General features: G+C 33.9%; 7 protein-coding genes, 1 non-coding gene and 4 pseudogenes across 12 annotated transcripts; 6 read left to right on the plus strand and 6 right to left on the minus strand.

The window, feature by feature from the left end:
• The first annotated feature begins 1986 nt into the window (after nucleotides 1-1986).
• On the plus strand, nucleotides 1987-2788 carry srz-98 (annotated as a pseudogene). The gene is made up of 3 exons: nucleotides 1987-2277; nucleotides 2324-2485; nucleotides 2540-2788. Coding segments are annotated over exons 1-3 (702 nt in total).
• A 413-nt stretch (nucleotides 2789-3201) lies between these two features.
• Nucleotides 3202-4575, minus strand: Y70C5C.8 (annotated as a pseudogene). Its single transcript has 2 exons — nucleotides 4195-4575; nucleotides 3202-3741 (listed from the first exon to the last, which is right to left on the minus strand). Coding segments are annotated over exons 1-2 (921 nt in total).
• An 881-nt stretch (nucleotides 4576-5456) lies between these two features.
• irld-58 lies at nucleotides 5457-7205 on the minus strand (annotated as a pseudogene). Its single transcript has 5 exons — nucleotides 6902-7205; nucleotides 6714-6850; nucleotides 6057-6467; nucleotides 5622-5757; nucleotides 5457-5568 (listed from the first exon to the last, which is right to left on the minus strand). Coding segments are annotated over exons 1-5 (1100 nt in total).
• A 284-nt stretch (nucleotides 7206-7489) lies between these two features.
• On the minus strand, nucleotides 7490-8684 carry srh-137 (Serpentine Receptor, class H; the record flags this gene model as incomplete). The annotated part of the gene is made up of 3 exons (NM_074828.3): nucleotides 7490-8154; nucleotides 8322-8467; nucleotides 8512-8684. The coding sequence occupies 3 exons, from the start codon at nucleotides 8682-8684 to the stop codon at nucleotides 7490-7492; spliced, it is 984 nt and encodes a 327-aa protein (NP_507229.1).
• Nucleotides 8685-10427: 1743 nt separating this feature from the next.
• On the plus strand, nucleotides 10428-14003 carry clec-236 (annotated as a pseudogene). The gene is made up of 11 exons: nucleotides 10428-10514; nucleotides 10566-10781; nucleotides 11326-11413; nucleotides 11462-11934; nucleotides 11983-12204; nucleotides 12262-12376; nucleotides 12530-12585; nucleotides 12631-12731; nucleotides 12773-12887; nucleotides 13678-13852; nucleotides 13901-14003. Coding segments are annotated over exons 1-11 (1751 nt in total).
• Nucleotides 14004-14070: 67 nt separating this feature from the next.
• Nucleotides 14071-15854, minus strand: nhr-112 (Nuclear receptor domain-containing protein). The gene is made up of 7 exons (NM_001029115.6): nucleotides 15779-15854; nucleotides 15589-15731; nucleotides 15463-15533; nucleotides 15202-15414; nucleotides 14977-15155; nucleotides 14815-14930; nucleotides 14071-14410 (listed from the first exon to the last, which is right to left on the minus strand). The coding sequence occupies exons 1-7, from the start codon at nucleotides 15835-15837 to the stop codon at nucleotides 14163-14165; spliced, it is 1029 nt and encodes a 342-aa protein (NP_001024286.1). The 5' UTR covers nucleotides 15838-15854; the 3' UTR covers nucleotides 14071-14162.
• A 3370-nt stretch (nucleotides 15855-19224) lies between these two features.
• On the plus strand, nucleotides 19225-20007 carry T25E12.14 (Peptidase_M75 domain-containing protein). The gene is made up of 3 exons (NM_001129549.4): nucleotides 19225-19445; nucleotides 19507-19668; nucleotides 19715-20007. The coding sequence occupies exons 1-3, from the start codon at nucleotides 19236-19238 to the stop codon at nucleotides 19913-19915; spliced, it is 573 nt and encodes a 190-aa protein (NP_001123021.2). The 5' UTR covers nucleotides 19225-19235; the 3' UTR covers nucleotides 19916-20007.
• 21ur-15294 lies at nucleotides 19682-19702 on the minus strand. Its single transcript, NR_070086.1, has one exon.
• A 733-nt stretch (nucleotides 20008-20740) lies between the features above and the next one.
• Nucleotides 20741-21970, plus strand: fbxa-127 (F-box domain-containing protein; the record flags this gene model as incomplete). Its single annotated transcript, NM_001028984.1, has 3 exons — nucleotides 20741-20835; nucleotides 21131-21716; nucleotides 21767-21970. The coding sequence occupies 3 exons, from the start codon at nucleotides 20741-20743 to the stop codon at nucleotides 21968-21970; spliced, it is 885 nt and encodes a 294-aa protein (NP_001024155.1).
• A 300-nt stretch (nucleotides 21971-22270) lies between these two features.
• On the plus strand, nucleotides 22271-23474 carry srz-99 (Serpentine Receptor, class Z; the record flags this gene model as incomplete). Its single annotated transcript, NM_001028985.1, has 5 exons — nucleotides 22271-22414; nucleotides 22507-22637; nucleotides 22686-22971; nucleotides 23016-23180; nucleotides 23223-23474. 5 exons carry the CDS (start codon nucleotides 22271-22273, stop codon nucleotides 23472-23474), a joined length of 978 nt encoding a protein of 325 aa, NP_001024156.1.
• Nucleotides 23475-23909: 435 nt separating this feature from the next.
• Nucleotides 23910-25157, plus strand: srz-100 (Serpentine Receptor, class Z; the record flags this gene model as incomplete). The annotated part of the gene is made up of 5 exons (NM_074831.3): nucleotides 23910-24053; nucleotides 24149-24279; nucleotides 24332-24623; nucleotides 24699-24863; nucleotides 24906-25157. The coding sequence occupies 5 exons, from the start codon at nucleotides 23910-23912 to the stop codon at nucleotides 25155-25157; spliced, it is 984 nt and encodes a 327-aa protein (NP_507232.3).
• A 125-nt stretch (nucleotides 25158-25282) lies between these two features.
• T25E12.16 (uncharacterized protein) lies at nucleotides 25283-25791 on the minus strand. Its single transcript, NM_001269794.4, has 3 exons — nucleotides 25769-25791; nucleotides 25506-25721; nucleotides 25283-25415 (listed from the first exon to the last, which is right to left on the minus strand). Exons 2-3 carry the CDS (start codon nucleotides 25714-25716, stop codon nucleotides 25300-25302), a joined length of 327 nt encoding a protein of 108 aa, NP_001256723.1. The 5' UTR covers nucleotides 25717-25721; nucleotides 25769-25791; the 3' UTR covers nucleotides 25283-25299.
• Between the last annotated feature and the right edge of the window lie 4 nt (nucleotides 25792-25795).

Genomic DNA, 25795 nt, shown 5'->3' on the forward strand with positions numbered 1-25795 from the left:
CGAAAAAATAGATCGACAGACGAAAAAATAGATTGACAGACGAAAAAATAGATTGATAGACGAAAAAATAGATTGACAGATGAAATATAGATTGACAGACGAAAAAATAGATTGACAGATGAAATATAGATTGATAGACGAAAAAATAGATTGATAGACGAAAAAATAGATTGACAGACGAAAAAATAGATTGACAGACGAAAAAATAGATTGATAGACGAAAAATAGATTGACAGACGATAAAATAGATTGACAGACGAAAAAATAGATTGATAGACGAAAAAATAGATTGATAGACGAAAAAATAGATTGACAGACGAAAAAATAGATCGACAGATGAAATATAAATTGACAGACGAAAAAATAGATCGACAGACGAAAAATAGATTGACAGACGAAAAAATAGATTGACAGATGAAATATAGATTGACAGACGAAAAAATAGATTGACAGATGAAATATAGATTGATAGACGAAAAAATAGATTGATAGACGAAAAAATAGATTGACAGACGAAAAAATAGATTGATAGACGAAAAAATAGATCGACAGACGAAAAATAGATTGACAGACGAAAAAATAGATTGATAGATGAAATATAGATTGATAGACGAAAAAATAGATTGATAGATGAAAAAATAGATTGACAGACGAAAAAATAGATTGATAGATGAAATATAGATTGATAGACGAAAAAATAGATTGATAGATGAAAAAATAGATCGACAGACGAAAAATAGATTGACAGACGAAAAAATAGATTGACAGATGAAATATAGATTGACAGACGAAAAATAGATCGACAGACGAAAAATAGATTGATAGACGAAAAAATAGATTGATAGACGAAAATAGATTGACAGACGAAAAAATAGATTGACAGACGAAAAAATAGATTGACAGACGAAAAAATAGATTGACAGACGAAAAAATAGATTGACAGATGAAATATAGATTGATAGACGAAAAAATAGATTGATAGACGAAAAATAGATTGACAGACGAAAAAATAGATTGACAGACGAAAAAATAGATTGATAGACGAAAAAATAGATTGACAGACGAAAAAATAGATCGACAGACGAAAAATAGATTGACAGACGAAAAAATAGATTGACAGATGAAATATAGATTGACAGACGAAAAAATAGATTGACAGATGAAATATAGATTGATAGACGAGAAAATAGATTGATAGACGAAAAAATAGATCGACAGACGAAAAATAGATCGACAGACGAAAAAATTAGATTGACAGATGAAATATAGATTGATAGACGAAAAAATAGATTGACAGATGAAATATAGATTGATAGACGAAAAAATAGATTGACAGATGAAATATAGATTGATAGACGAAAAAATAGATTGACAGATGAAATATAGATTGATAGACGAAAAAATAGATTGACAGACGAAAAAATAGATTGACAGACGAAAAATAGACTGGCAGACCGCAGAGTTCAAGCAGAAATAGTGGAAATTCAGTTATACCTTTTAGTGCACAATTTGAGATTGACTAAAGCCAACCATTTATATACAAAATTAGTAGATTTTCCAATTTTTTAAAATTAATATCTGGCTTCGAACTAACTTTTTCAAAAATCTCTTTAGCCCTTTTGTTGCAAATTTTGTGTTCTTTCAGAATTTGAAAACCAAACACTAAAAGTTTCCAATTTTTCAAAATACATACAGCTTCAGGATTGGCCACTTGTTCCTATAAAAGTACTCTTTAAAAAATGGAATCTCAGTTGAAAATTTAACGTTTCAAAGTTCTAATGGCTCCCGGAAGTCACGCGCTTCTGGTTTTTCTCATAAATTGAAATGGAAGATTTTGACGAATTTGTCCATTTGAGCTCCGCCACGACCGCGGTTGTTTGATGCGGGCCGTGACCGAGTCAAAATGGCCTAACTCGGCAAAATCTTACATTTCAAAGTATTAGGGAAGCCAGAAGCGCATCATACAAAGTGCATAACTATTATAGTCGAATTGGTCTTGGTATTGTTGTTATTTCATTTCTGGTTGCGACTTATACTCTTCATATTCTACAACAAACATTTCATGTGATATTGTTTTTATTGTCAATTTTGAATTATCTCAAATACCGATTTCCACTCCGATTCTCATACTCTCAGCAATCTTTACACAAATATGTTCGAGATTTCAATGTGGTTTTTATGTCGAAAGATGTCTTGTCTGTTTTAATACATATAACCCATGGTTTTACATACTTTAGCGAGGGGAATCTGCAAGTTTATTCTATTTGCTATTTGGTAAGTGCAGGCTCCTCTGGAATCTGGTCTGACAATCTTAATTCAGGTATTGTTTTTATTTTTAAACATTGCAATTTCTTTGCTCACTCCATTTATCTATATTCCTATCATATTGGATATGAGAAAAAATAGCCGGCAACATTCTCAGCAGCATGTGTACCTACATAACTACATTTTCTTTCAGTGCAGTTTGGTTTTCCTAGTCAAATCGGTTTGTGCTTCATGTTACTAACTTTCTTGTATTCACACTGTTTTAAATTTTCAGGCAACTTTACCATTTTTCTTTTCACAAGCAAACTTCGACTTCGCAGTGGGATTCCTATTACAAATGTCGATTGCTGATGTTGTGACTACACCTCTGATTATTCAACTTTCGTATTTGAGCTGTAACTTGCGTGAAGTACATAGACTGTATTCGGAATTTGATTTTCGAAAATTTGTGAAAGTTGTATTTTGTAAAATGGATAATTCGGTGCATCCCAATACGGTTTCTATTGCATTTTCAATTACTTGATGAGTGAACTGTGGATTGGGAGGGCTTGCAAGTTTTTTTTTCAAATTTTAAAATAAATTGCAATTTTTATTTAAGCTTCTTTCTTGGATTCAAGAATCTGCTAAAATTTAAATTGCATAAAAACGAACACGGCAAAAATGGTCGTAGCATATTTGATAGTAAAGCTCAAAATTCGAATTTGTTAGTGAGGGATATGAAGTGTACGTAATTTCATATAACTCTGAGAATTTATTTCTGAAAAATAATACCACTAAAGAACTTTTTTCTTTTATTCTAAAAAAAGTTCCTCGAAACAATTGTATGCTGCCAATATAAATGCACCAGGAGCCCAGAATACGCTTCTTTCTTATCAAATCGCCCTTTTGAAGCATGCTCGTTTGGGCAACTGGCACTAAGTAGCCGAACTGATGGGGAGAGGACGAACATTATTTACAAACATGGGTTTCTTTTTACAGAAAATACGATTTAATTCCACTCTGTATACGGTCGCCATTTTCGCACAAATCACAATATGAGATAATGAATTCACAGCTCTCACTGTGAACATTGCATAATAGAAAGACAATAAGGCGAACTGATGTACCCTTTCCTCACTGGCATCCTCATTTTTCAGTTGAGGAAAATTAAACAAAAAAGAGCTAATATGATGCAAAGTGAATCCAAGAATTCGGATAACACATCAATAATGATATTATGGATTACAATTACATTCATGTTGTCTGAAGGAATCAGTTCTTTGGTTGGATGGGTGTTCATATTATATCCTAGAGTTCTTTTTGAAACTCGTGATAACTTTATGTCAGTTTTTAAGTGCGCAAACATTTTCGAACTAGAAGGTTTCAGGTGATGGTATAAATCGACAAGATAAACGAATGTATAAATGAGAATTTTTGACACAAGTGTTACAAAAAAGTAGTGCATTACGTTGCCATTCTGGTGAGATCTCTTTACACCTGAAAATACTTTGAATTTTTACTTTTCCGTGAAGGTGAATTAAAGGTGATGTAGTCGAATGCTTTATTATATTCAAAGTTGTTGTAAAACACCGAATTTCATAATGAAACTTCTTGAAAACTTTAAAAAACACAAGTTATGGCGGCTCAAAAAATGTCCTGAAATCACTAAAATTTGTTACCTAATCTGACCGTCCATTGACCTTAAAGTACCTAAATCAAGTTGAAAACGCATGATTATTAACTTTAAAACACTAAAGTAGACGGCGATTTCAAAAAAAAAAGATTCTAGCCGCTGGGACATTGCCAAGTCGGTCAAATGTATAATTTTAACAAGTTTTAAGCAATTTTTTGAGCAGCTACAGCTTTATTTTTGAAAAGATTCCGAGAAGTTCCATTATGAAATTTGGTGTTTTCAGTCCATTTCAAGTCTAATATTGTTAATGTTCTCACAGAAGACATTACAACAACCAACCAAATTGAGTATACTCGAGTTATACTGTAGAACGTGGACAACAGTTGATTTGGAATATCAATTAGATTCCAACCTAATGCGAGTCTCGGGCACGTTGGAGTGTCTAACCATATGTATGCCTGATAGACATCGTGTTTATAATTGTCTGCTGAATCGGGAAACGATAAGATGTAATTCAAAATGTCAGAGATACATATTGCAGTCATAAAATTGAAAATTCCATTGGACCGGAGTGGTTTTTGGAATAAAATGAACAGATGGAGAGCGTTTGCAACAAGAGCAAAGGTCTGAGCAGGGAGTGATGTGTCGAAGAAAAGATACCAAAAATAAATAAGCACAGATCGTATTATATTGTCCATGTATGAAATTATCTAGTTAGTCCGGGCTGCAAAATTAGAAATAGGAATATAAACGAAAAAAAAGTAGTTCAGTGCTCAATGTTCAAAATCAGCTGCTATGCCGTTGGCTCAAAGTTGTTGTAAGACCTTTGTGTAGCCGTGATATTTGAAGAGTAAATATCAGAGGTGCCTGGAATAGAAAAAATGTAATTTGTTAGTGAAAGGTTTCAGCGAAATTGGCAGGAGTGACGACTGCCGAGTGTGTTCAGAATCTGCAACTGTCTAATGTTTAGGAAACATCAAAAGAACATTAATAATAGTAAAAATTAGTTTTTTTGTATATTTTTCCAGTTTTTTTTCAAAACTTTTGAACTCGATAGTTGCCGTCAATCCCGAAAACATTTAAAAATGAATTTTGATTTTAACAATTTTTTTTTTCGAACGAATTACAATAGGAACCCAACTTTCAGGGGGGACGGGATAGCTCAGTCGGTAGGGTGGCCGCTAGCAATCTGGAGGTCACGAGGTCAAGTCTAGCTTCACCCCCTAGGTTCACCTAGCCTCTATTTGGAAGTGGAGCAACCCGACTGGATTATCGGCCACAGTCCCCGGCTAGGACGTGGCTTAAATTATAGCCCAATGGGATCACCAACAGGCAGTGTACCTGAATCTCAGATCCGCAGGGCATAGCACTTGAAGAACGGATCGTCCTTTAATCCTTTTTTGTCTTAATGTGGCTGCTTGCAAAATTGTAAACCAATTGAAATTACATACAATTTAATGTATCGTTTATCTCGTTTTATTTTCAAAAGCGTTTTTTTTTTTTGCAATTTTTAATTCAAATCAACGTTCAATTTTTTATTTTAACAATTTCAAATATTTTCTCAGAAAACAATAGTCATGTTCATGACAAAAGTATGGCTAGAGTCGTCAAAATCACAAAAACTGCCGACCATTCATTTGCTGCATTCTCATCATCTTCATTTTCATCAGCGATACTTTCCCGAGCTTTGTCTGAAATTTTTCGTTTTTTTCCTTAAAAAAAGTATGCGGAGTCATGTTCCTACCACATGTTTTCGCGTCTATTTCCACTCGGTAGATTGACATCGGTGTAGTGCAAATTGAGCTATTCACAAGCCAAGGCATTAGGGTTTTGCCATTGTTAATGAATCGGATCCAGTTCACTGAATGGCTACGAACATTCTGGAAATTTAATGGAAGTAAAACTGAACTATTATATGGGCTACAAAAGAATACACCAGTTTCTAAAATGACGGGGGTAAATATAATACACAAGTGTCAAAAATTAGTACTAAATCGAACAATTTTGATTTTAACCGCGCTTGTTTTATGGAGTTTGCCGCCTTTTACAGCGGGTGTAAATTCAAATCTGAAGTTTAGGCAATAATACATTTGAAAGTTGGAAATTATTTCTGACCATAATAGGGTATGTTGCTGGAAACTTCAATTATGATTACTATTTTAAATTCAGTAAAACCCACCGAACATTAACGGTTGATGACTGTCGAGTGTCACAATATAATCCAATTCATTCAAGAAGTCGACGGTTGTTAAACTTGAATTATCGATTAACAATGATCCATAAAGAATCTTTAACGGATTCAACTTGTGGACATGTTCCTCATCTCCATCACTTATCCAGATATTCCCAACGACTCGAATGCAGTCAGAATCCAAATTTCTAACGTTCATATCTTCAAACACGCAAACTTTGTCACCGTCGATAATATTTGAAGTGACAGGACAGTAGTTGATTGGAAGAGTGCGCATATACAAATTACTGTTGACGATAAAGTTTGATGCTTCTTCTATGGTGATACAAGCTTCTGGAGATGCCTGGTAGACGCCGAATTCGATTGATTTGGAAAGGGAGGCATGCGTGATGAGAAGTTCTGAAAATATGGAATTAATCATAGATATCAAAACTTAGTCTTTGTGCTAATTTTTTAAAACCACAACCTTCAAGCTTAGGCGCAGGACTCGTTTTTTAGGCCCAAGACTTTGTGCAAGAATGATTTTTTTTTCTGAAATAATAACTTTACATACTTATCTAGTTGCACTAAAAAAAGTTCTCAACTATTTTCATCCAGATATTACAGATTTTGTCAATTTTTGCGATGGCCTTTTCTGGAAAATACCTTCAAATTTGGAAGATTTATCCTTGTCATTTGTTTGTGCTCATATACCGTAAAATGACAGAAACATCTCGTCCAGTTCAACATTCCGATTTCAATCATATTCACATTAAATTTCAAACGGAAGAAGCCGGCTTTATCTTTAAAGAAGTATAAATATATGTATTATTAATATCAATTCAAAATCTCACCACATTCTATTTCTTCAAGACCTTCAAGAAAGTTAAGTGAAGTGAAAGTCGTGTTATAGACATGCAATTCCCCATACAATATTTTCAAATTTTTAAAAGTTGAGGCCAACTGTTGCTCGGTGACGTCACTGCTCTCATCAATCAAAATGCTTCCAAATACTGTTTTGCAATCTGTTGGAAATTGTTTGAGAGATTCCGAATTTATTAAATGTTGAGTAAAATTGCACATTGTGCTTGTTGTAATATTTATGTTGCCATTGGAAATAGAAAATAGTAAAAGAAAATAAAAAATGCCACTGGACATTTTTGAATGGAGAACTGCGACTATGAAGTTTCCATATATAGTCTTATACTCTCAAAGTGTCAAAAATTGTGTGAAAAAACATTGCACCTGCATAACCTTCATCTAACTCCAAAGTTCGGCATTTCATCTCTTTTCAAATATATTGGTAAAATAAAAAACAACGTATTTGACTACTTCCGAGATGCCATTTGTTATCACTATCACGTTGACAAAAAGTTTGGCGCTTTGTTTGTCAAACTGTCATGGAATTATAAATTCAAAGAATTTAGAAAAACATTTATATTTTACAAAGTTACAATTCTTTCGATGGAAGGTAAAACTTTCAGATTATAATTTTTAAATAATATCAAGTTCAGTGTTGCTTCTCTATACGGCTTATGAACCCAAAGTGTAGTTAGAGTTGACACCAATCCATGACATTGAAGAATAAGCAAAGCGATATTGATGAATATCATATCAAAATGTTCTAGAGCCGAGGAGACATTCAGATAAAAACATGGTACAAGTACAACAACAAAAGGTACGGTCACTTGAACACATAATGCTTTGAATAGTTGTTTCTGCATTTTGGAAGTCTTTGGTGACATTGATTTAGTGTTGAATAAATAAAGTAAAGTACTGGTGAAGAAAAATAATATTTGACAAGACGTAAATGCCATGTAACCTAGCAATAGGAGCGCCGTTGTCATCCGATTCTCGGTTAGTAAATATAAATCTGGACTATAGACTATACTTGCTGGGATGCAGGGAAATGTACTTTCGACTTTTTCTCTTGAATTCTTTGAATTGTCGGCGTTTAATATGATAGGTAGCATGTCGATAAATGCAACGGTGTAGTTGATTGCAAAATAAACAATTCGTTTGATAAATCTACTTTGAGTATCAGCATCCCGGCGGAGTAGTCGATTGTATCGTTCCTCGAAGAATAGCAATACGGCAACTGCAGTGACTGAAAGTTATTAAAACATTAGAAATTAAAGGCGTAGTTCTGGAAATTCTTTGGAAGCTGGGAAAAGCCCCAGAAAGAGAGAGACTTGAGCCTGAGCCTAAACCTAACCATAAACCTAAGCTTTATTCTAAGTCTAAGCCACTAAACTTGAATCTAAGCCAGCCTACCCAACAATGACGTGATTCCGAAATAAATTTGCACTGGTATAGGAACTTGAAAATAGTCCAAAACTCCCAATGCACGACCTAGGCAGGCAGAATAAAGTAGGTATGGAATTGAAAGAATACTCAAATAGACATCCAGCCAAACGAATCTGGAATTGAGTAACCTTTAACGAAGCTCATTTTGGGACCTTACGTAAAATGCATGACCAGCATCGAGAACTTGACTTTTGACATACTACTAGGAGTCTTGAATAGTAAAATATATGTGGCAAAAATGTTCACCGGGCACTGGATAGATGATAAAATATGAGTAGATTGTTTGTAAAACTCGACAGATTCGAAATAACTGTCTCGCCAAGTGCACATTATTGCATTTTAATGTAAAATCAAAAAGAAAGGAAATTGGAAAATGAAAAAGTTTGAAACATCTGCCTTTATGTACCGGGAAAACGAAAGCTCAGCGTTGCCACCCATCTCAATTACTTGTTTTTTAATCTCCTCATAAATCCACCTGCTAAATAATCGTTTGATATGATTGAGCATGGCGAAAGTGTGAGCCATACGAGGAAAAATTTTAAAGTTTGGGATATATTAAATGGGTAATACAGTACCAGAATCTCAAAAATAATAAGCATATTTCTCAAAAAATATTGCTGGAAACTCAACAATTTCTTGGAGAAATTTTTTGCGACAAATTCAGAAAACAACCTTTTAAAAAATTTTTTTTTAATATAGAATAAACTTATTTAAACTCGAAAACTTTAGGAAACTTTCTGAAAAACTCTAAATTTTCTGGATAAGGCGTTGGCTTAGAATTAGACTTCGGCTTAGGTTTAGAATTAAAGGTGGACTACACCCTGTGGGGAAATTGCTTTAAAACACGCCTATGGGGTCACAATGACCGAATATCATAATAAAAAAAATTTTAAAAAATTTCTAGATTTTATATGATTTTTTGAAAATTGAAAAAATCTCAGTTTTCCCCTAATTATATTTGAATTTCCGCCAATTGAATTCGTTCGTTGGAGCGCGCTTGCATTATTTTCATTAATTTTTTTATTTATGTTCATTATTTCACTGATTTTCTTCATTTTTTGGGGTTTTTTATCGGAAAATAAAAGAAATATACAAGATAAATGCAGAATGTTTGATAAAAAGTCGTTGAAAGTGCGTAAAACTTTGAAATTATGCGATCCGACGACGACGAGCTTGAAATTAGTGTATTTTACAGTTTTACGCAATTTCAGTGATTTTTTAAAAAACATTCTGCATTTATCTTGTATATTTCATATATTTCATTCCGTGATTATTTTTACTCGGGAATCGCTCGCCCACTATGGGGGAGTCTACGCAAGGACAACGCAAGGACAAGGACAACATTCTAATGGAATGGAAACAATTGCCCGACTGCACCAATTCTAGTTCAGGCGAACAATGATAACTTTTGTATTCTGTATTCCTTCACGTCTCCCAGCGAGCGTAATAAATTATTATTATTATTATTATTTTCCGATTAAAAACCCCAAAAAATGAAGAAAATCAGTGAAATAATGAACATAAATAAAAAAATTAATGAAAATAATGCAAGCGCGCTCCAACGAACGAATTCAATTGGCGGAAATTCAAATATAATTAGGGGAAAACTGAGATTTTTTCAATTTTCAAAAAATCATATAAAATCTAGAAAATTTTTTTAAATTTTTTTATCATGATATTCGGTCATTGTGACCCCATAGGCGTGTTTTAAAGCAATTTCCCCACAGGGTGTAGTCCACCTTTACGCTTAGATGGGGGACGCGACAACCTCAACTTCTAATTTTGGAGGGTTTTTTTACATTTGAAATGCAAATCATGGAGTTATAAACCTAAATATCTATTTTTCATCTATTCACGTTGAAAAATGTATTGAAAATAACTAAAAATAACTTAAATTTAATTTTTAATTTTTAATTTTCAAGTGAGAAAGTTCGAGAGAAGAAAGAAGTTTTGAAATAAATAAAGTTGAAAAGGTCGTGGTGGCATCCGTGGAAAAAAAAAACATGTTGGCAAAATTGTCTATAAAAGAACGAAAAATTCACAAATCTCATCAGTTCTTATCACTTTTTGAGAATGCTTTCGATAAATTCGATTGCTGCTGGTACAATCACGTCTTGTTGGAGCGACGTTTTTTCTAAACAATCTAGAAAGCGTTCAATGGTGAGTTGCTATTTTTTCTATAATATTCCAGAACAAATTACTGTCTTTCAGATTCTTGCTTTCATCTTGACTCTTCTAGTCGTACCGGATGGTACAAATGGTATGATCTTCAGTGAATTCCTGAAGAATTATCGAGATCTGGTGGACATTAGCTCGTTGAAGACATGCTGGATGCTTGGTGGCGATGGTATTCAACAAGTTAATCCGAAGAACGAGCAGAAAGGATACCAATGCACTGTTAAGCTGAGAGCGTGGTCGACAAACGAGGTAAATAGACAGTCAAGATTTGGCGTCACGTTATGAGGTTTCTAACCATAATTGCAGTTTGAACAGTACTTGCGTAATAGACTTTGCGGCGGGTTCCCATAGTTTATCTACTGATTCTACTTGACTCGGGAATCAACAGAAATTTGAACTGTTTTTATTAGACGCCCAGAGCTCCTTTAGGTCTTTGTTGTGAAGTAATGACAATTAGGTTTTGTAGGCGATCCACACAGGCGAGGCGATTCACTGCCACGTGTGCAAATTTTCGTCATTGTGTTTGCAGAAATGAAATATAATGAATGCGCATTCAGAACACGTGGCCATCACGTGAAAACATGAAATTGTATTTGATTTCAGTAGCTATTTTTATTTGATGATGGATTAACAGTACAATTTTGCATTTTAAACACGAAACAATTCGTTGGGATACAGGAAAAACTCAAGTTACTTGTCTTCCCGAGCTAATAAAATAGGCGACCAACCAGTAAAGCGCAAGGGGCGTGGCCCATATACTTGATTGGGCCAAAAAAATCCCACTAATTTTCAGAAAGACGTCAAGGATGCTTGCATGAGTCGGATCCCATACTACATCACACATGCTAAGCCAGAAAATGCTGAGACTTCTTGCACGTTCCGTACGTTATCTATGGATCTACTTCTCACTATAAACAATACATTTCCAGAAATGAATCTCCACTGTGACGACAACTACTGGCAAATCCACGGACGATGCTACAGAGTGTTCGACGGAAAGTACACATTCGAGGAGGCTCAGCAAATGTGCTCCGAAAAAATTCAATCGAAGAGCAAGGAGTTTGAACCTAATCGTCAACTTCTACGCCAGCAAATTGAACATTCTGCTGAACGACATGGAAGGTATCTATGATGCATGGGTTACTGTCCCAAATATCAAAGATTATTTCACCAATGGACAAGGAGAAGCCGAAGTTTATGTCCAGGACTCGGCGTACAAGTATGACGTCCGTCCGGGAAGCATCATGATGGATCGGCTGGAAGGCAGGCATCAGGTACTTTGTGAGTACAAACCTGCGATGACCATGGCCGAGATGTTCTACATGGCAAAGTTGTACTCGGAGATCTACCCGATTCATGTCTACACTCATGGAGCCATTTTCACTTCTGCCAGTTACTTGACGTTAGTCTTTTTTTTTATTGAATGTCATGAGTTCAATCATTATTTCAGAGTCACTCAACGCTCGCTGATCAAGAACACAGGTGGACCGACTCAGTACGGCGATGAGATTGAAAAGTTCGACACGAGTGAGCTCAATGAGAAATGCAAGCTTCTCGGGAACATTCTCAATGTGGACAGCATTCCGATGGTTCCGACTGAAAACGAGCAAAATTACGTCAAACATCTTCTCACCGATCATCAATTCTACATGACAAGTGGATTTAAGAGCGAGTGAGTTTTTACCTTACCCTTTTACTGCATTTTAAATGTTTCAAATAACTATTTCAGTGGCTGTGGAAGAGGGGACTACCGTACTCAACAAGATGGAAATACTTCTACTTCATTTGATTCAATCGGTTCGAACGATGAATATTGCCATGCTCACAGGTTACTCTTTCCACAAGTGAGTTATTATATTATCGATTTGAAACCTTTCTGCAAATGCAGTGTGAAGGCGCATTGTAATAAAAGAGAACAAAAATTTCATTTAAATTGATGAGCTTTGGAACCGATCTAATGAGCCAAGTTATAAGCTTTAAAAATTAATGTTTTTCAGAAACGGACGTTATCCTACAATGGCTGCAATGCGAGCTCCTGCTATTTGTGCAATGCGTGAGTTAACAGATAACATTTTCATACAACTTTGCATATTTTCAGACGAATTCAGTTGGTCGCATGGGGACTGTGATCCAAAGCCAGAATGGGCTGAAGAAATGTTGGTATACAACCGGACGAGCGAATCAGTTTTCTGTCATTACGTAAGCTGAAATTAATTTACACATTTTATAAAGAATTTAAGGTTGATGAGACGGAAAAGATCACGTATTATGAAGCAAAAGCTCGTTGCAACAGTTTTGGAGCAGAATTGACAGGATTTGACTCGCGAGATGAATGGGTTGCAGTATCTAAAACTTGTGAGTTCTACGCGGCATGTTTTCCAAGAATTTTTTAATTTAAATAATGCGATGAGATATAGAAAAGTATTTGCTTCATTTGCAAATAACACTTACTTGGTGTGGAACAATTAAAAATATTCCCAAAAATACTTTTAATCTGGGCTGTGCGGCTCGTTTCTCGACTCATCTGAAAATTCAATTGTTTCGTGTTTTAGAAAGAAAGAGTTTTTGAATGATCATACTAGTTGAATAGCTGGAGCATGAAGCTTATCATTTTAAAAACATTTGAAAAAAAGTGGTTATAGCGTAGAGATATACGCCTCGAACCAATGAGCCGGCATCCGAGAGGCGATTCATTCGGCACTTGGCGCATTGCGAATGGTATGGAATGTTGTGTACACTTTTTTTCAAAGTTTATTTCTTTAGTGATAAGCTTATTGCTCCAACTATTCAACCAGTATAATCATTCGCAAACTCTTTCTTGCTAATCCACTGAAAATAATGGAATTTTTAGATGCGTCGAGAAAAAGGCCGCACAGCCCTGCTCTGAATGTTGAAAATTGCCGGATAATATTAGACAAATTAACGAGAAAAAACGTTGGGAATTTTCAACTTTCAGAGTATTTTTGAGATATTTCTTCAGTTATTTTTCAGTAATCTTATTTCCAGGTAAAACAAGTATTTCAATATTCCATCAGAAAATTTAGGTTTAAAATTTTAAGAGATTATGCAACACTGGCTCTCTTGTAGACTTGCCGGTCGGCAATTGCTTTATACTAGTACTCCTAATAGAAACGGTTATTTTCAGTGAAGACATGTCATCACTGGACCGGAGGGATAACAAAATATAAAAGCTATAATGTACCAGAAATCATTTGGGACGCTGGTGTTGCTACGAACACAGACTATTTTACTGATGTTTATTTTCAAACGACTCTACCCGATGAACATCTCTCATTACTATGGTCAGAAGCTCATGTTCAGTAAGTCAATGCTTTGAACAGATAAAATTTATATTCAATTTTATTAAGCCCGACGTATCGTAATTACATGTACATGTGCACCATATGCGGTAAAGCTGCAAAATTGGTTCGTTCGGAAGGAAAGGTGTATGGTCTCAAAACAACTGGATGATCACAACATGTGAACTCTTTCGAACGCTTCAACTTTATTGTGGAAATAAAAAATGTTTTTGAATTAAGCACGTTTTAATACATTTTCATTTAAAAGCGACAACAAAAATTCAAATACAAAATCAACATATTTACAACTGTTATTATACTGTTCTCAAGACTACAATTTTGGTTCTCTGATAATCTTTCTGAAATCATCATGTATCCGGATATGATTCATCTCGCACACCAACATCTCCTCCATGAATTTCTTCTCTCCTCTTTCAATGATTTGCAAAGCCTCTAAGGCAACGAAAAAACGATTTTCATGAAAGTTCCTATCGATTTGATAGTTTCGCAACTCCTTGAGTATCACTTTCTGGATATCCCTACACATTTCGAGGCAATTGTCAGATATGTTTGAGTAGCCTGGAAATTTTTAAAGTTATCCTAGTTGAGGAAATATGAATTTTGATTTATTTTTTAACACTTATTTTGAACAATTAGAAGTCGTTTCTCAAAAATTTCCAAAAATCAGTTTTTTTTTTCAATTTTTCTAAGCATGCCAGAAATTTTCAGAGAAATTCAAAAGTTTTAAGAACTTTTTACATGAGTTGTAAACTTTCCAGAAATTTGTACAAGTGTCCAGAAGCCTCTGGAACTTCCCAAGTCTTTCCAGAAGTTCCTAGATCTTTTCAGAATTTTTTTAGACATTTATAAAACCATCCAGAAAATCCGTTGGCTAATCCCAAAGTTGTTTTTACACCTCTAGCGATTTTCAGAACGTTCCGATCATTTTCAGAACCTTCATAACTTTCCGATTTTTTCCTTACCATTATCAAAGAACGCCAGCCAAACGATAGCCATATATTCAAGCTCTTCGAGCCCCATTGACGAAATCGGAAGAATCATTTTTGTGTAGTAGTAATCCCAGTATGGCCGGAAGTTACTGGAAACTTTTCGCATTTAATGGCCGACATTTTTTGAAGGTTTACCTAACAATTTCAGATTTAGACATTTCCTTCCCTTCTGGAAATGTTCCACCATAAAACCCAACCAGCAAATTTTCATAATCCTCTTCCTCCAGATTATCGAACTTTTCAGCACACTCCCGGTACTCGAGGATTGGCTCAATCTGCCATAATTTTGGCACAAAGTTCCGTAACAGAGCTTGCTGGAATTCCAGTTTTTAGAGCGAAGAACTTCAAAGTCAAACCTACTCTATCCCTGTCCTCAAGTACTTCTACAGTTGGGAAGGCCTTGCTAACCATCCGCCACGTCAATTCAAGATCTCTTAGCACAAAACTAGTGAGTTCGAAAATATTGCAATTATTGAGAGATCCACTGTTCATTTCTTCTCTAGTCATTTTCAACTCGTGCCAGTTTGATAGAACACAATATAAGTTTGGTGTTTGGCGGGAAGTTATCGGAGTCTAAAAATAAGTACATTCTTCGGGCCGCTTTTAAGCTTTAAATCCTACATCTAACGAGGAGCATGGGCCTTCCAGTTTTATAGTTCTGTTCAAATGCTTGTCCCTGGTTAGTTGGATCTCTGAAATTCGAGTAGTTAAAAAACTAAAGCATAACTATAAATCTTCAAAACCTACTCTCCGGCGTCATCCCAGCTTCATAACACTTTCGGATCCTGCAACTTCGGCACGGATGAGCATTTGACTGCCTGGTTTTACATGTACATTTTAAGCCGAGCTTTTTCGAGTGATAGAATCTGCGGAAAAATGCAGCGCAGGCTCTGAAAAATTCTGACTAGTTTTTGGGCTTACGGGAAAAGTCTCTCACCGACATGAAGTCCCGCCAAAGTGGGGCTCAGATTCTGAAGATCCGCAGATTTTGCACATTTTGAGAGAGAAGTGCTCTGAAAGTTGATCGGATTAGGATTGCAAATGCATCTCAGAGAAGAGATCGTTGAGCAAAACAAGGAATATTTGCCAATGTTAGCATAATTCTGAGCAACGAGTCTTTAAAGATCTTATAGTAAATGCGCAGCCGACATTGATCGAGGACATATCACCCGCTTATCTCAAGGGACTTGTGGGACAAACGCAGGGCTTGGGTTTAGGAGCCGGCGTCCTCTGTATAGTGTGGCGCGGAACTCCGAAAGTGTCGGACGTTGATAAATTACACCAATCGCACTAAGCAGTGCTAACACCAAGCCTTTGATTTTACAACAAACTGCACAAGCTCCTCGAGCTGTGATGGCAAAGGCCGGCCGGTATGCGGGATCCCTCATTCGTTCTAGAATTTTAGGACATGTCTGAATTTTTTGTGGAAAACTAATATTTATATCGGATTCAGCGTAAGAAAAAATGTTACTTCAATCTCATCTAGATAGTTCAAAAATTCGGAGGAAACAAGAAAAAAATTCGATTTTTTAATTGTAAGCCATTTTTCTCCCAATTTTTGATGGTTTTGACCGAAATTGTAGTTCCATAGGATTTTTAGGATGCTGAATCCGACGCTGATTTCAGATTTTTACGAAAAAATTTGTAAATGCCCGGTTTCGGCGGTAATGAGTTCATACTTAATAGTAAAAATACGGTAGGTATGCCCTTCCTAATTAATTGTTCTATAGCAACAGTTTTTTTTTTAATTTTCGGTCTACAAAATCACATAAGAAATATTTGCAACGATCTCTGAACAATGCAGCCGCAAAATGACAAAGACCGCGCAAAACACGAAATATTTACATCCCGCAAAAATGTAGAACAAAAGATCAAATGAATGTACGACTCCCCGTCCAATTTAAAAGTCTACAAATGCGTTGCCAACGTGTCGTCTGTCGGGGCATGATGAGTCAGTGCATTTTCGGTGCTTTTTTTGTCGTTATTTGTTTAGTTGCACTTGTGTTTTAATGGTCACCGTGCAATGCAATATTACGAAATTGAGGAATGAAATTAATCATTCAAAAATGTATTTATTTATTTATTTATTTTGATACGATTAGTTAATCGTGTAAGAAATGAAATACCAATAGAACACATACACATAATCAAATAAAGCAATCAATATAAAAAGGAACATAGTAATTTTAGAAAAAAGTGGTGCACTTTTAAACCGTTTTTATCTATGAAAAAGGTGAAAAAATACCGCAGGTACTTTTGCAGGAAAAACGACAAGAGGTTGCTGGTGGCGTGCAAAATTGACAAAAAATAAGTGTGAGTATGGACATTTAAAAAATTTCAGAACATTCTGAAACACTTTAGGATACTTTTAGAATTTTCTAGAATTTTGCAAAATAATACAGAATTTTCTGATAATTGAAAATTGAATTTACCGCCGAAATTTTGAAATATTGAAGTTCAAAAATATTGAACAATTTTAATTTTATTTTGTTAGTATTTTGGAAAAATTATTTTTTTTAACTTTCTGCTAAAACCTTCTGGAAACAGTGTTTAATTTGAAATTCTGCAGAAAGTTAAAATAAAATAAAAATGAAAATTTCGCGAAAATTTTTAGAAAAAAAAATTGAATTTCCAGCCGAAATGTTCTGGAAAATTAAAAGTTGAGTTTCGTACAAAAATTTTTTTCGAAAAATTTTTAAATATGAACTTCATACATTTTTTTTGAAAAGAATCGAATTTCCCGCCAATGGTTTTTTTTTTGATAAATCTAAATTTGAATGTACAGGCAAAAACTTTTTGGAAATAATAATTTTAATTTCTGGCCAGATTTTTTGAAACCCTAAAATTTGAATTTCCAGTTAAAAATTTAATTCCCGGAAAGTATTCAAAAAAACAAAAATTAGCATTACTTTAAAAGTATTTGAATAAAAATCAGTTCTGAATTTCCAGTCAAGTTTTTTGAAAAATACTTTTTCAAATTCTAATTTAAAATATGAAGAAAAAAAACGAAAAAAAAAAACAATTAATACCATAAACTAGTACAAAAGAGTCTGAGATTTAAAAAAATTTAGAAATTTTCCACAGGTGACTTTTTAGACTAAAAAAAAAGAGTTAAAAGTAAAATAGCGATCAAAAATTGTCTTTTGCAGGAAAAAAGTTCGTCACAAACCCCAATATATACCAGGCACATAGCACAACGAAACAAACACGGCGCGACCTTTTGATCTCAGTTCTCCGTCTCTTTCTCTTCGTTCTCCATGTAAAAAGAGTACTAAAATTGAATAGAAAAAGCAGAGTGTCAGACAAAAAATTAGAGAACACAGTGTGAATCATATGACGTGGCTTTTACCATTTTATATTTTTTATCAAATGATCGTAAATGACTCAAATGGAACTGTGTTTTGTGTCGGGTGGTAAATAGGATATGAGTGTGCAAGCCGTAAAAAAATCGAGAATACCCTTTAGAAATTACTAATAGATTGTTGCATTTTATGCGTTTTGGGAATGTCTACATTTTGGACTTGAAAATTTCTGACAAGTGTACCAAACTAGGGAAGTATTTTGACATGATCCTGCAACTCAATTTTTTTTTAATTTAAAAATTAATCATTTAAATTTTTTTAAAGACGATCTGAATTTTTTCAGACATCTTTTAAATCAAAATCATGATTTATGAAAATTTGCTTTGAAAATGTGTTTATCTTGTTTTTCGTTTTGTACAAGTATTAGAGCAATTTTAGACGTTCTCTGAAATTTTAATTTTTTTTTGAAAATATCTAAAAAATATTTTTAAAAAATGCAATTTTTGCAAAACAATTGCAATTCGAATATCTGAATTATTTTGGAAACAATTTTTGCAATTTTTTTTGAAATACAAAATTGTGGTTTTCAATTTTAAATGGGTGATTAAATCACCTAATCGTTTTCCAAATTAAAAAAAATTGCAAAATTAAAAAAAAAAATTTTTAGATTTTCGAATTACATCTTTTCAAAAATTTTGAAAAAAAAAATTTTGAGAACACAATTTTTTAGAAAACATAGCCTGAATTTTTTTATTCTGAAATTGTCCTCATCCAATTTTTTCATAATTTCTTAAAACTTCAAAATTCTGCAAATACGCAGTTTTGGAGCAATTTTAAACACTCGAAAGTAGAAAAATACACTGAAAAAATGTTACGCTTATTTTCCGGTCAAGGCTGCTGTAGCAATTTATTCGTCGGAAATGTTTTTTTTGTTTAAGTTGAAAAAAATGATCGTAAATAAATGGCACTGTGTTTTGTGTCGGGTAATGAATAGGATACGACTGTGAGCCGTAAAACCCGATAATACCCTTGGAAGTTTGAATTTAGTATAAAAAGTAGTGTGTAAAACGTTGGTTGAAGTAACTCAAAACTATGAGTAGATTCTTCGTTCTAATTTTGAGCTTTGCTATTTTAATTGGTATTGGTGACAGTCAAAAGCCAAAACTAGGTAGACGATGGTTTCAAGAAATAATACGATTCGCGAATGCCAGTGTTCAAGAAAAATTAGTAAGGAACTTGGAGCGGCAAAATTGGACACTTCCTGCCATCAAGATTTTGGACAGTTGGATGGCCAAGTACTGGGTAAAATTGCTAATAATGTTTTTACCTCATTAAAAAACGTTTTAAAACTTTTCATTTCCAGTATAGATCAAAAGAGACCCATTGGCCATGGAAAGGAAAGGATGGTATTCGGCACAAATATATAACAGTGTCATATCAATTTAAGGCCACGAAAAACTATATTAATTATTTGTGTAAAACTGCAGTCGAGCAAGAGATTTTGAATAGTGCAGATGCAGAAAAGGTTGAGAAACGACTAATTCCAGACATTTTTTATATTCCAATTTCAGATAAGGAAACTTTTTTGGGAGCTTGATGAAACATACTTTTTCGATGATCTAACAAAAAGGCTGTTCGATCCGAAACTTGCAGAATATAAAAAGCTAAACGTGAATATTGAAAAGATTGTGGATCTGGAGGCTATTTCGGACAAATATCTCAAAGACAAGAAACAATACGCACTTTTGAGACTGACATATTTTGACATTTAAATTGGACCTTCAATAAGTTCTTAATATCTGGTTCTAGAGAAAATGGCTTGAACTTTTTCTAAAAATATTCTGAAATAAATTTCTCATCCAATTATGATAGATTATAATTTGTTCGTTATGTTTTTATTTATTTTTTATTTCAAAATTTCGAAAAACTGTGTTCTGTGTTTTGTGTCTTTAGAAATTTTGTCGAAAATTTCAAGGATTGCCAGACATTCTGCAATCACCTGGAAACAAAAACTAGATATTCTTGGGAAACAAATTATATACTTTTAGGCTAAAAATTGCCCGAAGTTTCCAAATTTGATAAATGAAAATTTTTCAAAAAAAAGTTATGGTGGCTCAACATTTTGGAAAACAAATGCTTATTTTTTTAGCTAAAACCTCAAATTTTGAATTAATTTTTTGAGTGATTTCCAGACCGTCCCACTGCGAAATTCGGTAGTTTTGAGCCATTTTAGGCATAAAAAATGGTACTCCGCCTTCAAAACAGTAATATAATAAATACCTCAATTTGAAAAGATATGCATTCAATAAGGGAGCTTGAATAATTCTCTTTTTTTTCTGAAATTCTTTTGTAAAAATCAAATTTTTTTTCGAAATTCAATTGATCAGTGACCTTTTCGTTGTGCAAACAACTTGTATAATGTGTCATATGAAAGTTGCTATCAGACAGAGTGTTTCGATCTTTGATTCATAATTTCAGTGATATCATTTTCTAAATAATTTTCATCGAAAAATCACCTTTTTCTCCAATTTTCCAGCTGATTTTTATTGATTTTTCAAAGCTTTAAAACTGAAATAATATAAGTTTCCAGATAAATTATGAATGCAGCAAAATCAGGAGTACAAAATGCCCCAATTTTGAAATTGCCAGTGGAGATTATTAAACAAATATTGGAAAAATTAAATCCGATTGAGCAATGAGTTTTTTTTTAAATTAAATTAAAATTCTTGTGGAGCAAAGTAGGTTAAAAAATTCAACTTATTTTGTAGATTTAGGCAGTTAGGTTCCGATTTATAATCATAACTTTTGCCTCCAAATTTTTTGGAGTCGGGTACGGGGCGCGCTTGTTACGCTCGCCTCACACGGCAGGCTATTGGTCAAGTTTTCAAAATGTGGGTGTGACCAACCAATCAGAAATCGGGAGGCCTCTTAATTGGTCGGCCACACCTATTTTTCAAATTTATCTGGTAACCCCCGGTTTTTTTCAGATTGGCGATTCGGAAAGTGTCCCGTAGTTTTGAAGTGCTTCTGGATAAGCTTCCTTGTCAAATCAGGAAACTTGTTCTTTGGGTTTCAGAAGATTTTCCAACTATTATTGTGAATGATGATTATGAGATCAAACATGAGACGGAAAATTGTGCTAAAAACGTTATGCAAAAATTTTCTGGAATTCTTCAAATTCCAAACCTTGAATTTGAATCATTGGAAATCTTCCTTTGGGATGAAGAAACAAGAGACATGTATTTCAAATTATTACTTAAATATTTCAAATCACGAACTGATCGCATTTACGTCAAGACATGTGTATTTGGAGAGCTGAAAGTTAGCCAAATTGCTTTAATTCTACCATTTTACCAAGCCGGCACATTAGAAGAAATTCACTTTGCGAACAATGGAGAGACAGACGATTTAGAGCAAATTGTGCATTTGAAGCAGTGGAAAAGGGCGAAACGATTTGTGGGGAGTGGAGATTTGGAAGCTTACTCTATTACTATTCAACACTTATTCCATTTTGTTCGATTCGAAGTTCATATTGATCGATTTTCAATAGAAGATGCAGTTTCAATTAGAGATGTGAGTTATTATCAAAATCTATTTCCGCACACCGTATATCTTTTTTTCAGAAACTGTTGAAATCTGCAAGCTTTGAAAATTGTACTCTATACTTTCCTCAAACGGATTACCTGGAAATTACAAAAATTTTTGGGCCGATGTACACAGGAAGCATTGGAGGAACAATCAACTTTAAAGCAGAGAAGACCTGGAGTTATAGTTTGAAATTTGGACCAACTTTTATTCAAATAACTAGAATCGAATCCCAATCATAGTAGGTATCAATAATTTCATTTGCTTTAAATGGAATAAGTTTGATAACCTCTCTTTGAAAATAGTAGAAAAGTTATAACCATTTTTCAATACACTAATTGGGTTCTCACAAATTTTTCTATTGATCTTCATTTTTTTGAGAGTTTTTTGTACTTTCAGAACTGAAAAAGCAACTTGACTACCTCTCTAGCAATTCAATTAAACAAACCAGGTTTCTTCACAATTTCACCTGTTCAAGCCTCGAAACAATGGATACGATTGGAGTCTTCCAATAGCCAGTGTAAACATTATAGACATCGTAAATGAATGCAACTCTTGATTTCTCTTATATTCCCGAATTATTAGAGACATCATCGATGGTTGCATTAGTTGCTTTCTTTTTCATCTCCTATTCGACTCTTCCATTTTATATTTATGTGCACAACTTGAATCGGTCAAAAGAAAAGGTACGTGGAAATCAATAATTGGTAAAAATAAAAGCATACCTCAGTTACAATTAGCTAGAGAAAATTAATTTGAACTAATACTTCTGCTTCAGGATCTTCCGTTTGTTCAACTTTTCTACAAAATAGTCAAATGGTCGTATTGGTTCTGTTCTGCCTCTGTATTGATGTTTTCTCTGATGTCATTGCTTGTGATCAACTTAAGTGACAAATTTAAGTCAGCAAAGTTAGTCAATTCAGTTTAGTATGCGCACTTATGTTTAATAATTTCCAGAAGAATGATCCTTTGGATCCCATTTATTTTCTTTATGGCTTCGATATATATCTTTCACATTTTACAACAAACAATCCATTTACTATTGTTTCTATTAGCAATTATTAATTCTCTGAAATACCGTTCGCCTCTTCATTTCGCGTTCAAAGCACAGTATCTCAATTACATCACACCTCTGAACGTATTTTTCGTTTTACTGGATGTTGCAGCGTTTATGTTGCATGTGCTTCGTCAGTACGGCGTTCTAAATACAGAGAAAGTTCAAGTTTTCATAGCGTGCAATGAGGTTAGTGGCCTTTTGTTTTGCGGGCTCGCAGCGGAAAACTTCAGGCATTGTATATGTTTTTTAACATTGTAATATCGTTTCTAACTCCATTTATCTACATTCCAATTATGATTGATATAAGGAAAAATAGACATCTTCACTCCCCACAACACATGTTTCTACACAATTACATATTCTTTCAGAGTTCTCTGGTGGTATTATTTAAATTGGTTAGTTTCAACCATGTTTCACATTAACGCTACTTATTCCAGATAATTCTACCCTATTGTTTTGACACTGGAAACTTTTATAGTAAATTTTTTCTAATGATGATGAAAATAGCTATAGGTGATGTTCTAACTGCACCGTTGATAATTCAACTGTCATATTTGAGATGTAATTTACACGAATTAATTGTTCTGAATGATTCATTTGATCTCCACAAATTTGTGAAAGTTATAATTGGCAAAACGGAGAACTCTGTACATCCTAGTGAGGCTCCTATTGCATTTTCAATCACCTAACTGTATTGTCTATGTCCATTTAATAAACTACATGTTTTCTTCCCCTAATGTTGTAATTGTAGTTTGAAATTTGGATCAACTTCCATTCAAAAAGTTAAAGTTGCATCCCAGCATAAAACAAAATAACCCATTAAAAATTCATTTTATTCGCTATAAATGGACTTGAATAACATCGCCTCGTACTTTTTCTTTCGGTCGGTTCAAATTGTGCACATAAGTATAATGTCCATGGTTGCGAGATTCAAACTGTAAATAAGCCTGAATTGTTTAATTGAAAAATTCGGTTCACCAGGCTTTTAAAATCAGCCAGACTCTGTCTCCAGCAATTCAATTGAACAAACCAGGCTTCTTCCCAATTTCACCTGTTTAAATCTCGCAACCATGGATACGATTTGAGTCTACCAAAGGCCAGTGCAAACATTATAGGCATCACAAATGAATGAAACTCTTGATTTCTCTTATATTCCTGATTTATTAAAAGAATCATCTGTTGTAGCAATTCAGATTTTCTTTTTCATCTCGTACTTGACTCTTCCATTTTATATTTACGTGCACAATTTGAATCGATCAAAAGAAAAGGTACGTGGCAATCAATTGGTAAATTGGCGATTTTGGCAGAGACTATAATTTTTTGGTGAATTCAAAAAATAACTGATCTAGTATATCTGCTTCAGGACTTACCGTTTGTTCAACTCTTTTACAAAATTGTAAAATGGTCGTATTGGTTCTGTTCGACCGCAGTATTGATGATTACTCTAATGATGCTTCTGTATGCCAGCTTGAGCGACAATTATATTTTAGTAAAGTAAGTTGATCCAATTTAGTATACGAAAATACAGCTTATGCTTCTGTTCCAGAAAAATTGGCATTTTGATCATGTTCATTTTCTTTATGACTTCGATATTTATCTTTCACATTTTACAACAAACAATCCATTTACTATTGTTTTTATTGGCAATTATAAATTCTCTGAAATACCATTTGCCTATTCATTTCGCGTTTAAGTCCCAGGATTTCATACGGAAGTATATCACACCTCTTAACGTGTTTTTCATTTCACTGGATGCTGCAGCGTTTATGTTGCATTTCCTTCGTCAGTACTGCCTTCTAAGTACAGAAAAAGTTCAAATTTTCATAGCGTGCAATGAGGTTAGTGGTCTCTTTTTGCGCGCTTGCATCGGTTAAATTAGATTAAATGGGGACAACACTAAATCAAAATTTCAGGTATTATATATGTTTTTGAACGTTGTAATATCGTTTCTAACTCCATTTATCTACATTCCAATTATGATTGATATAAGGAAAAATAGACATCTTCACTCCCCACAACACATGTTTCTACACAATTACATATTTTTTCAGAGCTTTCTAGTGGTATTATTTAAACTGGTTAGTTTCACGCATGTTTCACATTAACGCTATTTTCTCCAGATCATTCTACCCTTTTGTTTTGAAACTGGAAACTCTTCTATTGAATTTTTTATAATGATGCTGAAAGTAGCTATAGGAGATGTTCTAACTGCACCTCTGATAATTCAACTGTCATATTTGAAATGTAATATACACGAACTAATAGTTCTAAATAAGACATTTGATCTCTACAAATTTGTGAAAGTTATACTTGGCAAAACGGAGAACTCTGTACATCCCAGTGAGGCTCCTGTTGTATTTTCAATTACCTAACTGTATTGGATATATTGATTTACTTAATTATAAACCACATGTTTTCTTTCAGTCTTGTTGCAATTTTAGTTTGAAAGTTGGTCCAACTTCCATTCAAATGGTTAAAATTGAATTCCAATCATAAAAAAATATATTTTATTTGCTATAAATCGACTTTAATAAAATCGATAATTTCTTTGTGAAAATAATACATCAAGACTCCAATGACGACGAGTGTGAGAAGGCAGAAGAGGAGAATCAGGCAAGGTGACACTATTACTGAAAACAAAACATAGGCTCAAAATATGAAAATTGTTTTACACGCCAAGGTCTCGAGTGGATCTTTAAAAGCTACTACAAAAAACTCACAACAATGCAGACACTGAAACGGGCACTTGATAATTGCCCATAAACATTTCAAACCGTTACAGCAACAACAAATGCACATCCTCTCACAGCAGCTCTTCTCATTTTTCTTTACTACATCCTTATCACTGCCATTTCTTATTTTATAATATCGCTTAGCATATCGATCACTTATATCCGAGTAACTTGATCGTGTTTCACTAGAAGATCCCATTTTTTCTGAAAACGTCGGAAACTTCTCAAGATGCTAGAAATCAAGAACTCACTTCAATTAATTTAATTCGAGTATAAAT

This window comes from Caenorhabditis elegans, chromosome V (genome assembly GCF_000002985.6).
Source record: "Caenorhabditis elegans chromosome V".
Lineage (NCBI taxonomy): Eukaryota > Metazoa > Nematoda > Chromadorea > Rhabditida > Rhabditidae > Caenorhabditis > Caenorhabditis elegans.

Excerpts from the sequence above, each read along its gene's own strand:
- nhr-112 (NM_001029115.6), bottom strand. The coding sequence starts at position 15,837 with ATGTGCAAAATCTGCGGATCTTCAGAATCTGAGCCCCACTTTGGCGGG. Across the intron at positions 15,156-15,201 it reads TACTTGAGGACAGGGATAGA|CAAGCTCTGTTACGGAACTT; the intron begins GTAGGTTTGACT and ends CTGGAATTCCAG. Across the intron at positions 14,411-14,814 it reads GCTGGCGTTCTTTGATAATG|GCTACTCAAACATATCTGAC; the intron begins GTAAGGAAAAAA and ends AAAAATTTCCAG.
- T25E12.14 (NM_001129549.4), top strand. The coding sequence starts at position 19,236 with ATGAGTAGATTCTTCGTTCTAATTTTGAGCTTTGCTATTTTAATTGGT. Across the intron at positions 19,446-19,506 it reads GTTGGATGGCCAAGTACTGG|TATAGATCAAAAGAGACCCA; the intron begins GTAAAATTGCTA and ends TTTCATTTCCAG. Across the intron at positions 19,669-19,714 it reads ATAGTGCAGATGCAGAAAAG|ATAAGGAAACTTTTTTGGGA; the intron begins GTTGAGAAACGA and ends TTCCAATTTCAG.
- T25E12.16 (NM_001269794.4), bottom strand. The coding sequence starts at position 25,716 with ATGGGATCTTCTAGTGAAACACGATCAAGTTACTCGGATATAAGTGAT. Across the intron at positions 25,416-25,505 it reads GTTTCAGTGTCTGCATTGTT|TAATAGTGTCACCTTGCCTG; the intron begins GTGAGTTTTTTG and ends TTTTGTTTTCAG.